The sequence below is a fragment of the Dama dama genome, chromosome 31, assembly GCF_033118175.1.
Source record: "Dama dama isolate Ldn47 chromosome 31, ASM3311817v1, whole genome shotgun sequence".
Lineage (NCBI taxonomy): Eukaryota > Metazoa > Chordata > Mammalia > Artiodactyla > Cervidae > Dama > Dama dama.
This window is the reverse complement of record NC_083711.1, coordinates 45,424,885-45,437,161: the sequence shown is the minus strand read 5'-3', so window position 1 is coordinate 45,437,161 and position 12,277 is coordinate 45,424,885. Positions and strand designations below refer to the sequence as shown.

The 12,277-nt window shown below is 38.4% G+C and overlaps 1 protein-coding gene across 1 annotated transcript in view; it reads right to left on the bottom strand.

Moving 5' to 3' along the window:
* Positions 1-12,277, bottom strand: part of EPHA6 (EPH receptor A6) — a 927,780-nt gene that overhangs the window by 229,362 nt on the left and 686,141 nt on the right. Inside the window, exon 11 of the mRNA XM_061133941.1 lies at positions 4,227-4,412. Within this exon, the coding sequence (XP_060989924.1) occupies positions 4,227-4,412 (186 nt within the window). The remainder of the gene's footprint in view (positions 1-4,226; positions 4,413-12,277) is intronic.

Here is a 12,277-nt window from a genome sequence, read left to right as displayed (position 1 = left end):
CAGGGTCGGGAAGGTCCCCTGGAGAAGGAAATTGCAAACCACTCCAGCATCCTTGCCTGGAGAATCCCATGGACAGAGGAGCCTGGCTGCCTACAGTCCATGGGGCCGCAAGAGTCAGACATGACTGAGTGACTAATCGTGACCACCACCACGATTTTCTGGAATGTTTAAAGATGGTTTGTGGAGGCCCAGTACTTTGTGTTATAGCTTCTATGCTGTTCCAGAGTCTGTAGCAACATCCTATGATGAAATAAATTTACATTTGGGAATCTGCTTGATGTGCTGATTGACTTCTATTATTCCTCGCTGGATTTATGATTTAATTGAGATACAGTTCATACACTTACATTTAGTTGTTACCTAACCTGGGAGTTAGGTGCTTTATTCTCTCTCCTTTTGGTTTTCCATATCATCATGAATTCAAATGGAAGGCCCAGTCATTTGAAGAGTGATTATTTAACCACAATTCCTATCTTTTTATAGAAGGGTAGAACTTTCTCTTTTGGATATATAGTTAATGACATTGGTGTATACATCACCTGTTATAAATTGTTACTATCCATGGTACTAATAGCTATAAGTCTGTGCTCTAACCGATGGCTTCCATTTGCTTCTTGGAGAAAAAGTATATGCTAAGCATATGATTTAACCGGATTAAACTCTTTTTATATTAGTTGCATCTTAGCAGGTTAAGAAATTGTGATGTGTATCAAACAAATAGATTCAACTCTTATCAGGCACATTTCTTTATGTAATACAGCTTTTAATCATTTAACTTTGAAGTATAAAAGTAGTTATATGTACAAGTATGAAACAGCAAAAGTGTTCCCAAAAACTTTATAATATGTATCCCTCAGTGATAAACCTTAATATAAGATAAAAATTATGCATATTAAGAATTTATAAAAGGATCTGATGAAGATTTTGATCTGTAATTTTGTATTACTTTCAACTGAGAGTCTGTGCATTACTTCTCAGAACCCCAGGACACTCTAATAACATGACCATATAAACCTATACTGCATCGTTATCTTTGTCAGTATTATCTTTTATGCAATTGGTAGTCTTCAGGGAACATTAATTGCTAGCTATCTCTTAGCTACTTAAGGGCAATCTTGGAACAATTACCATGTATTTATGGGAATGAGGCATTTATTTATTTATTGTCTTTCTCCTAAAAATCCCATAGCATTTGCATCAAGAAGATAACAGTATAAACATGCCCACTTATCTCTGCAGCAATTAATCCTTTCTGCATCTCCACCATCCACCTCACCATCACCACACTACCACAGACCCACATAGGGTATCATGCTAACAAGTGAAAATTACAATGATTATTGCCACTCAAAAGCCTATTGAATCTGTCCTTTCTCAATTAGTCTTTTTTTTCTTAACTTATCTCTCTTTATCTTTTTCTTGATATGAAATAAGGACCTTCACTTAGAAATCATACAAATTAGGCTAAATAAAGGTCACCGGTCTTAACTTTATACAAGATTGTTAGAGGTGTAAAGCAATCACCGGGCTAATTGTTTTGATGTTTTTGTGAAATAAACTGATTATTTCAAACTAGCAGACAAGTGCCTTAAATTATCTTATTAAACCTATTCAGTTGATTTAGCATAAAAGATTCCTACATCATAAGACCAAATTATATATAATATTATATTGGTAGATAATAAAACACATAGGAATACATGAATAATTCACAGAGTGTGATTTATCATAGGTAAAAATAAATATCTGGTCTTTAAATTTATTGTGGGCACTTATTTTCAGATATAAATACTCACAAATACTCATATGAGGACTTCAACAGCATACTTAAATTATTTTAAATGTTTTGCAAAGATTCGTAACTAACTTCAAAATCATCTCTTTTCTTCTAGAGAGAGATAGAAAACAGAAGGAATGACTTGAAATGTTCATGCTAAATTAATGCAAGGAAGTCAGAAAACATGAAAGAAATAATTAACATGTTGTTTCCTCTCTTTCAGATTAGTATTTTTGCTAGGTTTTGTGGCATATCTGGATCTCTCCAAATTTGACAAAATAAGAGATGATTTATTCCACTTACCAGAATATTTTCCCTATTTTTAAAGAGTACTGTGTTATTTTATTCAATTGTCAATAATTTAATGCTATTTAATTCAGATAAGACAAAGTGTAATAGTCTGACTTACTCCCTGTGATATAGCAAATAAAAAGCAAAGAAACAAAAAATGCCACAAGTCTGTATGACAGACCTCAATTTGAATATCAGCCATGCCACTTAACTATGATTTAGAGGTCTTCATGTGGGTTAATTAACCTGTCTGAGCTTCAATGGGTATGCATGAGAGTTGCCATGAAAATGAAATGGTAAACTATATTACCAATAATGCGGTGGTTTAGTTGCTAAGTCCTGTCCCACTCTGGCGACCGCATGGACTGTAGCCTGCCAGGCTCCTCTGTCCATGGGATTTCCCAGGCAAGAATACTGGAGTGGGTTGCCATTTCCTTCTCCAGGGGATCAACTACCATTTAATGTGGCTTACTGTGAGTTACACACTATATAAATGCTTTATAGATTTAAAAATTAATCTTTATAGCATCCCTGTTGGGTAGGAGCCATTTTGGCCCCATTTTACAGATGTGGAAGTAAACAATAGAGATGTTAAATCATCTACTTAAAACTGTACAAATCTTCAGTGGCAGGAGTGGAATTCGAACTGGTGTTTAGTTTCGTTATATATTGCTGTGTAACAAAACTATCGAAAATGAGCAACTTAAAACAGCCATTTTATTAACTCTCATGATTTTATGGGTTTACTGGACTGAACTGGGTGGCTCCTTTGCTCCACAAAATATCACCTGCAGCTGCAGCCCTCTGGGGGTGGTAATAGGGACTGCCGCGTCCTTCACAAACCTGCACTCAGTATTGACTCTGCTGGGAGCTCTCGCAGCGCTCCTGTGACTAAATCGCCTCAGTGCCCTTCTCTGCAGTGTCCTGCATGTGGCCCCTCCACGCGGACTGGCTTTGCTTAGCACTTGAGGCTGATGTGTCAGAGTGCTTCCAAAGGACACTTCCACTGGACAAATATGTAAGATGCTTCCACTTTCATCACACTTGATAACGTACCACAGGCCAAGGCTAGTCACATGAACAAGCCCAGAATCAACTTGGAAGAGAACAACACAAGGGCATGAAGACTGGAAGGTTCTGCTAAGGCCACTGAGTTTACAGCCCATGGCAACAGTTGACATCAAAAGCATTCTTTAGTGTCCTCCAGGCTACCATGGCTATCAGTAATCTGCTCTCCTTGGGTAGCGTGTTAGCTAATGCCTGTGAGAAGGACTCTGGAGTTCCAGGCACAATTACATGTTTTTAGTAAGCATTTACACCTTTCTTCCTCCAAATAAAGCATGAAATTTCAATTTCGTTTACACGGTTTAAAAAAAATGCAGTTTTATGACAGAAAAATGCCTCTCAAAGATTTAAATAATTTTTATGAGTTTTTTTTATGTCCATTCTGTATTGAGTTTTATATGTTATAACTCATTAGTGAATAAAATAAGGAGAAATAGTAAACTTTACATCTTGTCATTATTCACATAAAAGTGAATATATTGCAATCTGTTTCTTGGAGTATATGACTAATTTGAGATTTTCAAGAAGTTTTTTCCCCAAAGGAATGTTTTTTGACTCTATTTCTGTAAAAGCAGGATTTTTATTTTAGAAACTGTAATTCATTTCTTGATTTTTATAAATTAAAATAATATAGTTCTAATGGCATTTATAAAGATGAGTTGCATAAAGAACTTTTTATTTAAAAGCTTTACTTTAGATAATGCATTCTATATTTGTACATGACATTTATTTCCAAATAGAACTAACTTAATGACCCCAAGTATTTTAAATGCTTCTCCTATATTGAAATTTAGGCATTTTTGGAAGAAGTGAAATGCTTATAAAAATTAGAAAAACATATATAACCCTTTACCTTGATTTATTACTTCAAGTTAAATTAGCAAATGCTTCACAGGTAATAAAAAGCATTTCAAAGCTGTTTGGCAACCAATGCAAACTCTGATATTGTCATAGCCTAATACCAAGACTCCGAGGGGTGATATCTGAACATGACATCTGAACTGAGTTATGCTTGTAATAGCTGTGATACTGCTATTAAACATTCTTTTAAAAAATAATTGAGATAGATGTATAAAAGAAAATCACTACTTACTTTTTGTAACAACACCTTCTAAGCGAATGATGTTTGGGTGGTCAAACTGACCCATGATACTTGCTTCTCTTAAGAAATCTCTTCTTTGCCGATCCATGTGGCCACCTTTCAAAGTTTTGATGGCAACTGGGATCTCTCTTTTCCCTGGTGTTTTCAAACGTCCACTACAGACTTCTCCAAATTCCCCTGAAAATATGAACAAAAGTAATTCTTTGTTTCAACAGAATACTTATATTCCAGAAAAACCAAATTGCCACAAAGTACCATGTTCATGTTTTTTTAAAATAGTGACTCAAGTGTGCCATTTTTACATAGAGATCTCCTCTTTAAAAATTTAATTTGTAATGACATAGGCCTGATCAGCATCATTTATAACGAAGAATGGAATGCATTTTCATATGCTGTACCACAGGAAGTGCCATTGATAGATAGCCCTGATCTGCTGAGAAATTATGACTAGCAGAATGCGTGATGCTAATGTAATTCTATAGAAAAGCAATCACTGCATAACATTTCCTGTTCCTATTCTCAATACTGATATATGGGCCAAATGCCTGCTCTATTCAGGGAATCCTTCAGGCATATGTAGTTGATTTGATTCCACAAGCCATATGTCTGGGCCTCACTGCTATTAGAAATCAATGCTAGGGTCAACTGGTATACATACATATTGAAAAGATCACACTGAACTCAACTATAATGAGTGACTGTAGGGGCTAAATTGTACATTGCATGGTTTGAATACAAGTATAGTAAGATCATCTATAGTTCAGCAATGGCTCCAATGGACAGATTAAAAAATAGACAAATATTTATCATGAATTTACTACAAATGTATCTAGGACTACAGTGCTGTGGGTTTCAAAGATGTATAAGAGTTGATGTCTGTTCTTTGCAGCTTATAATCTGTTAGGAGAAGTTAGATGAAACATTGAATAATGAAACAATTGGGAACCTAAGAACCAATGCCCGTAAATGCTGTATTATTTTATAAGAACAATAGGAGCTGGAAGACTTCTTCAAGGAGATGGAACTTTTGCTGGGCTTGACTGATTGGTAGGATTTGTATATTCAAGAAAAGCAGCAAAATTTCAGACAGGGGTATATGGAGAGAGGGAAATGAAGACAAAGATTCAAAGATCAGAAACAGTAAACAGTGAGATGGATATAGGGCAGGAGGAGACAAGGCTGACTACAGGAGTTATTGTGGGAAAGGAGGTCAGAGGCCCTCTCATGCAATGCAATAAATTCAATAAAGCTTGACATTCCAGACCATTTTCTATGATCAATTCCCTGCATTAACATAAGAGTATGATGTTTGATCAACAGTTTATCTATGAAGTAAATATAATAAAACCTTTTGTAATTCTATAAATGTCCCTTCCCCATAAGGAAACTGAAAAGATCAAAAGTAGTAATATATGTAAAAGCGCTTATAAACTGTAAAGTACTATTCATGTGCTTTAACTTATATAAGTTTTAAAGGTGAAAGAAAATGAAAGGAAATGTGAAAGGAAAGGTGAAATAAATGAAAATTAAAATATCTTCAGTTGGTTTTTTACTTAGCAGTTCTGGACAGTAGCTTGATGCTATGTAAGTTTAAGTATAGAGGATAAAATTTAATTTTTACAGCACCACAGATTTCAATTATCCATATTTTCTTTAGACCAATTCATTATAGTCAACTGAACATTGACTATTCATGAATATTAACTATCTTTTGGAACAGATGCTAAGATTCTTTTCTAAGTGAAAAACTGAAAGGGAAAAGCCAAAACTTTGCTTCCTAAATTACGTGCAAACATGTTCATTAGAAATAGAAAGCAGTCTAGCAAGAATTTTTTATATATATGATAAATAAACTAAAACAAGCAAACAAAAAACTGACTAGAATGTGGTCCCTAAATTTGGTGCAAGTGATATTGGGTAAATCTTATATAATTTGATATTAAAACAAGAATAGTTTTGTTTTGTTTGTTTTTTCACTTAATGATACTCTCAACACGTTGGAAGTTAAATGTTCTTTTTGTTCACTGGGGCTTCCCAGGTGGCGCCGGTGGTAAAGAATCCACCTGCCAATGCCGAAGACACAAGTCCCTCAGTTTGGAAGATCCCCTGAAGAAGGAAATGGCAACCCACTCCAGTATTCTTAGCTGGAAATTCCAGTATTCTTAGGGAAATTCCATGGACAGAGGCGCCTGGCGGTCACAAAGAGCTGGACACGACTGAGCACATGTGTGCATGTTCACAGGAAAAAGAAGCCATAATTCCCAGTTTTGTTTGTAATAATGTTTTAAATTTTTTAAAGATTTTCTCTTGGACATAAAAAATTGGTTAGTGATAGAAATTTTCTACACTTTTCTATTGAGGCTGTGAACTTTGAGAATAAAGGTATGTGTTTAAATTAATGTCTGATATATCCAGGCCTACTAGAATAGTTGAAATTTCTCCTCAGATCACTCTGGTTTGTTTTAATGAATATCAAGAATGAACAAATATGGTTTTCTTCTTCCTTTTATTTTGCCTTAATAAACTTGTTAGTATATATAAAGATTCAGCGATATTTTAATACCTCTCACCTGCCATGAGACCAGACTGCAAGTGACTTTCTATTAACATTTCACAGTAATTCAAATAAACTGAAATGAATAGCGAGCTCTGTTGGTATTTTATCAAGACAGGCAGAGTGGCAATTTTCTTTGGTCTTCTGTTGTCTGAAATTCAAATATCTTATTAACACCAAGCAGGTATATTCTTTATGTCAAGCTTCGCGTGATCAAGCTGTTATCACACTTATTTCAGACACTAAATATGGCTGCTTCAATTAAAGAGCTGAGACTCCTAATGCTTTCTTTAGGCAAAGCCCAAAAAATTCAGTCATAGAATGTAAAAAAAAAAAAAAACAAAAAAACTCTTATCTATGGTAGGCCTGGATGGATCAGACAAATCAGTCAAAGAGGAAAAAATATTATAAATTAAATGCATATTTTCAGATATTGCCAAAAACGAATCCATTCTATGATTTCTCTTAAAGCAAGAGGAGAGGCCCTATACATTATCACAGGTAAGATGATTCATTCCTTAACAAGATCTGTGAACTTTTATATATACTGGTTAGTTCATAATTAACACATCAAGTATAGAAATATGTTGTTAAATACTTTTTTTCTTTTACCAACACAACGTCACCATCGTTATCGCACAGCTTATCATGAGCCAGTCTAAAAACTAAAAATATATTTTAATTTTGACCACAAACCTTTGAGGTGGGTACCATTAATATCTTCACATTACAGAAGAACCTGAGACATATGAGCTAAGTAACTTGTTCATGGTAACTTAACTACAAAGCGGTAGAGCTGTAATTTGAATCCAGAAAATCTGGCTTCAGAGTGCGTGGTTATAATTACTATTCTCTGCTGTGTGGCATACTTATTATTGTTAACATATTTTGTGTCAATATGCTAAATTTGCATTTGGTAATAATGATGTCTTCAAACCCACTATTATATAGTGCCTAAACAAATCAACTGGATATGCACAGGTAGATGGAATGATAAAACCATATTATTAGGAATTCTTCACTATAAAATGGAAGTAGAGACCTCACTTAAACACTCTGCATATTAGAAGTACTGGAAAAATCACTACAGTCTATCTAGTTTCAAGAGAGTAAAGAAAAATATATCTAGGATAATTGAGCTGCCACTGACAGCCCATGCACTTGCTAACAATCCCATCTATTTCCCTGGATGGTGGTAAAATCTTTCTGGACAAGCAATTTTATTGTATGATATATAGGGTTATACTAAATTATCAATTATCAATTGGATTTTCCACATAAAGCCTAGATGGTCTGACTAAAACTGTGGAGGAGGGTGGAGGAAAGAAGGGAAGTGTGTCTTGGGGAACTGTCATGTCACTATCCCCTGGAGACTTGCTGAGATTTTACTCCTCCTGTTTTGAGATTCTGGAACTCCCTTACCTCCAACCCCTTGAGAATCACTGAAGCAAAGAGTCACACTTCTGATGTAATTTTTTCAAACATTACCTCTCAGGTATAATGAGATGTTTCACACTTGCTGTTTCCCTCTGACAGGAATGCCTTCCACAAGTTGTCCCCCTTTTCCCTTGTTTCCATTCTCCTCAGTTCTTCTCTATGTGATGCCTTCATATAAGCAGTAAATGCCAAGCTTTCCCCTCTTCAGAAAATTTTTTCTGATTAACTTATCTGATACAGTTTCCCAAATATCGTGCATGCATGCTCAGTTGCATCCTATGCTCTGTGACCTTGTGGACAGTAGTCCACCAGGCTCCTTTGTTCATGGGATTTTTCAGGCAAGAATACTGGACCGAGTTATTATTTCCTCCTCCAGGGGATCTTCCCCACCAATATCAGGTCCCTCCAGATAAGAAAAAAAAAAAAAAAAAAATAGCAGCTCTGCAATAAGAAGCCAGCCTCACTCTCAGAGCTGGGCTATTATTCTCCTATCAGACATCATACCAATCTCACCAAGGTTACTCTGAGACACAATATAATGAGACCAAGCAAGACTACTGCATCATTTTGCCTAAGCACAGAAAAAAACACAAGGTCACATTGCCCAAAATACTAAACATCTCCTACTCTCACGGCTAACATGAGTGATGGTTACTTCTCTACCAGTTACTGGGCTGGCCAAAAAGTTTCCACAGGCTTTTCACTACATGTTATGAAAAAACCCAAAAGAACTTTTGAAAAAATATCTATCCAGTTCAGTTCAGTTGCTCAGTCATGTCTGACTCTTTGCGACCCCATGGACTACAGCATGCCAGTCCTCTTTGTCCATCACCAACTCCTGGAGTTTACTCAAATGCATGTCCATTGAGTCGGTGATGCCATCCAACCATCTCATTCTCTGTTGTCGTCCCCTTCTCCTCCTGCCTTCAATCTTTCCCAGCATCAGGGCCTTTTTATATGAGTCAGTCCTTTACATCAGGTGATTCAAAGTATTGGAGTTTCAGCTTCAGCATCAGTCCTTCCAATGAATATTCAGGACTGATTACCTTTCAGATGGACTTGGGATCTCCTTGCAGTCCAAGGGATTCTCAAGAGTCTTCTCCAACACCACAGTTCAAAAGCATCAATTCTTCAGCTCTATTAGGTTGGTAGTAATTGTGGTTTTGCATTGTTGAAATTTGTCATTTGATATTGGAATACATTCTTAAATAAATATGGCTATGTTATACATCATTTTAGTGCATATTTCTTGCTTTATGTTTTTTGCTAATGACTTATTGTTGTTTATTTTCTATGTATTTTAGACTATGGAAACAATGTTAGACAAAAAGCAAATTCAAGCAATTTCTTTTTTTTTTTTTTGGAGTTCAAAATGGGTCATAAAAGCAGCGGAGACAACTGGCAACATCAGCAATGCATTTGGCCCAGGAACTGCTAATGAATGTACAGTGCGGTGGTGGTTCCAAAAGTTTTGCAAAGGAGAGGGGAGACTTGAAGATGAGGAGTGTAGTGACCAGCCATTGGAAGGTGACAAAGTAATTTCAGTTTCAGACTCCGAATCTGAAATCATCCTAACCAGGCTCAGACACATCTTTATTAATCAAAACAGGAACCATTACAATCAACACAATTTTGCCAATGAGAAAAAACTGTGTTTGTTCTTATAGCATAAACATCCATGCTTCAGGATTCAGTGAACTCTTGGAAAGCATTTTCTGCCTCCTGCTGGTTGTGGAAGCATTTTCCCTGAAAAAAGTTGTCAAAATGCTGAAAGAAGTGGTAGTTGGTTGGTGAGAGGTCAAGTGAATATGGTGGTTGAGGCCAAATTTTGTAGTCCAATCCGTTCAACTTTGGAAGCATGGGTTGTGCTTCTACAACCAGCGGGGGGCAGAAAATGCTTTCCATGGTTCCTATTTTGATTAATAAAGATGTGTCTGGACCTAGTTAAGATGATTTCAAATTCAGGGTCTGAAACTGAAATTACTTTTGCACCAACCAAATGCTTCTGCTTCATTGGCTACACTAAAACCTTTGACTGTGTGGATTACAACAAACTGTGGAAAATTCTTAAAGAGATGGGAATACCAGATCACCTTACCTGCCTCCTGCAAAACCTGTACGCAGGCCAAGAAGCGACAGTTAGAACCAGACATGGAAAAATGAACTGGTTCAAAATTGGGAAAGGAGTACATCAAGGCTATGTATTGTCACTCTACTTATTTACCTTATATGTAGAGTATATCATGCAAAATGCCAGGTTGGGTGACTCACAAACAAATCAAGATTGCTGGGAGAGATATCAACAACCTCAGATATACAGATGATACCACTCTAATGGCAGAAAATGAAAAGGAACTAAAGAACCTCTTGCTGAGAGTAAAAGAGAATGAAAAAGCTGGCTTAAAACTCAATATACAGAAAATTAAGATCATGGCATCCAGTCCCATCACTTCATGGCAAATAGATGGGGAAAAACTAGAAATAGTAACAGATTTTATTTCTTTGGGCTCCAAAATCACTGTGGACGGTGATTGCAGCCATGAAATTAAAAGACGTTTACTCCTTGGAAGGAAAGCTAGACAGCTCACTAAGAAAGCAGAGGCATCACTTTGCCAACACAGGTCTGTATAGTCAAAGCTATGGTTTTTCCAGTCGTCATGTACAGATGTGAGAGTTGGACCACAAAGAAAGCTGAGTGCTGAAGAGTTAATGCTTTCAAATTGCGGTGCTGGAGAAGACCCTTGAGAGTCCCTTGGACAGCAAGGAGATCAAACCACTCAATCCTAAAGGAAATCAATCCTGAATATTCATTGGAAGGGCTGAAGCTGAAGCTCCAATACTTTGGCCACCTCATGGAAAGAGCCGACTCACTGGAAAAGACCCTGATGTTAAAAAAGATTGAGGGCAGGAGGAGGAGGGGGCAGCAGAGGATGAGATGGTTGGATGGCATCACGGACTCAATGGACATGAGTTTGAGCAAACTCTGGGAGACAGGAAAGGACAGGGAAGCCTGGTGTGCTACAGTCCATGGGGCTGCAAAGAGTTGGACATGCCTTAGTGACCGAAGAACAGGATAACCTTTTTCTTGTTCTCATCTCCCCTCCCTGTAGATAAGATTCACTTACAGACTATAATATGTCTTGAAATTATGTGCTATCTGAAGATGGCGGAGGAGTAGGACGGGGAGACCACTTTCTCTCCTATAAATTCATCAAAAGAATAACTGAACGCAGAGCAAACTTCGCAAAACAACTTCTGATCGCTAGCTGAGGTCATCAGGCGCCCAGAAAAGCAGCCCATTGTCTTCGAAAGGAGGTAGGACAAAATATAAAAGATAAAAAGTGAGACAAAAGAGCTAAGGACAGAGGTCCGTCCTGGGAAGGGAGTCTTAGGCGGCATTGCTTGGGGCAGGGTCCGGGCCTGAGTGCCCTGAGGACAATCGGAGGGAGCTTCTGTGAGTTGCCAACTTGAACTGTGGGAGACCAAAGGAGAGAGAGTAAATTAGCCGGCCCGAACACACTGCCGGCCGTTCGCAGAACAAAGAGACCGAGAGGGTCCAGAGAGGAGCTCGCAGGCTGCGGACCGGCCCAGCTCCGCCGGAGGCAGGAGGCAGGGGGGAGGGGAAGGTCGCGGCGAGACGCAGGGCGCAGGCACTCGACCGGCGCGGGCGGGGACTGGGACTGGGGACGCGGAGGGCAGAAGGCGCGCGCACCCGACTGGCGCCAGCGGAAACTGAGACTGGGTCTGCGGAGGGGAGGGGGCGCGCCACACCTGGGGAGAGTGCGCCCACCGAGCCCCTGGCTGCCTGGACCGCTCTGACGGGGAAGGCACAGAGAGCAGGCGCAGCTTTTCGTTCTGCGCTTTTGTGGAACACCCGAGGGCTGGAACCGCGCGCAGCGCGGGGCGCGCTCCATATAGAACAGCCGGGAGCCTGAGCAGCGCAGAGGAGAGAGCAGCGTCGGCCCCTCCTGGCAGCCCCAGCCCATCCCCGCGGCGCAAGCCCGTCCCCACAGCGCCAGCCCCTCCCCACAGAGCGACGGAACTAGCTGCC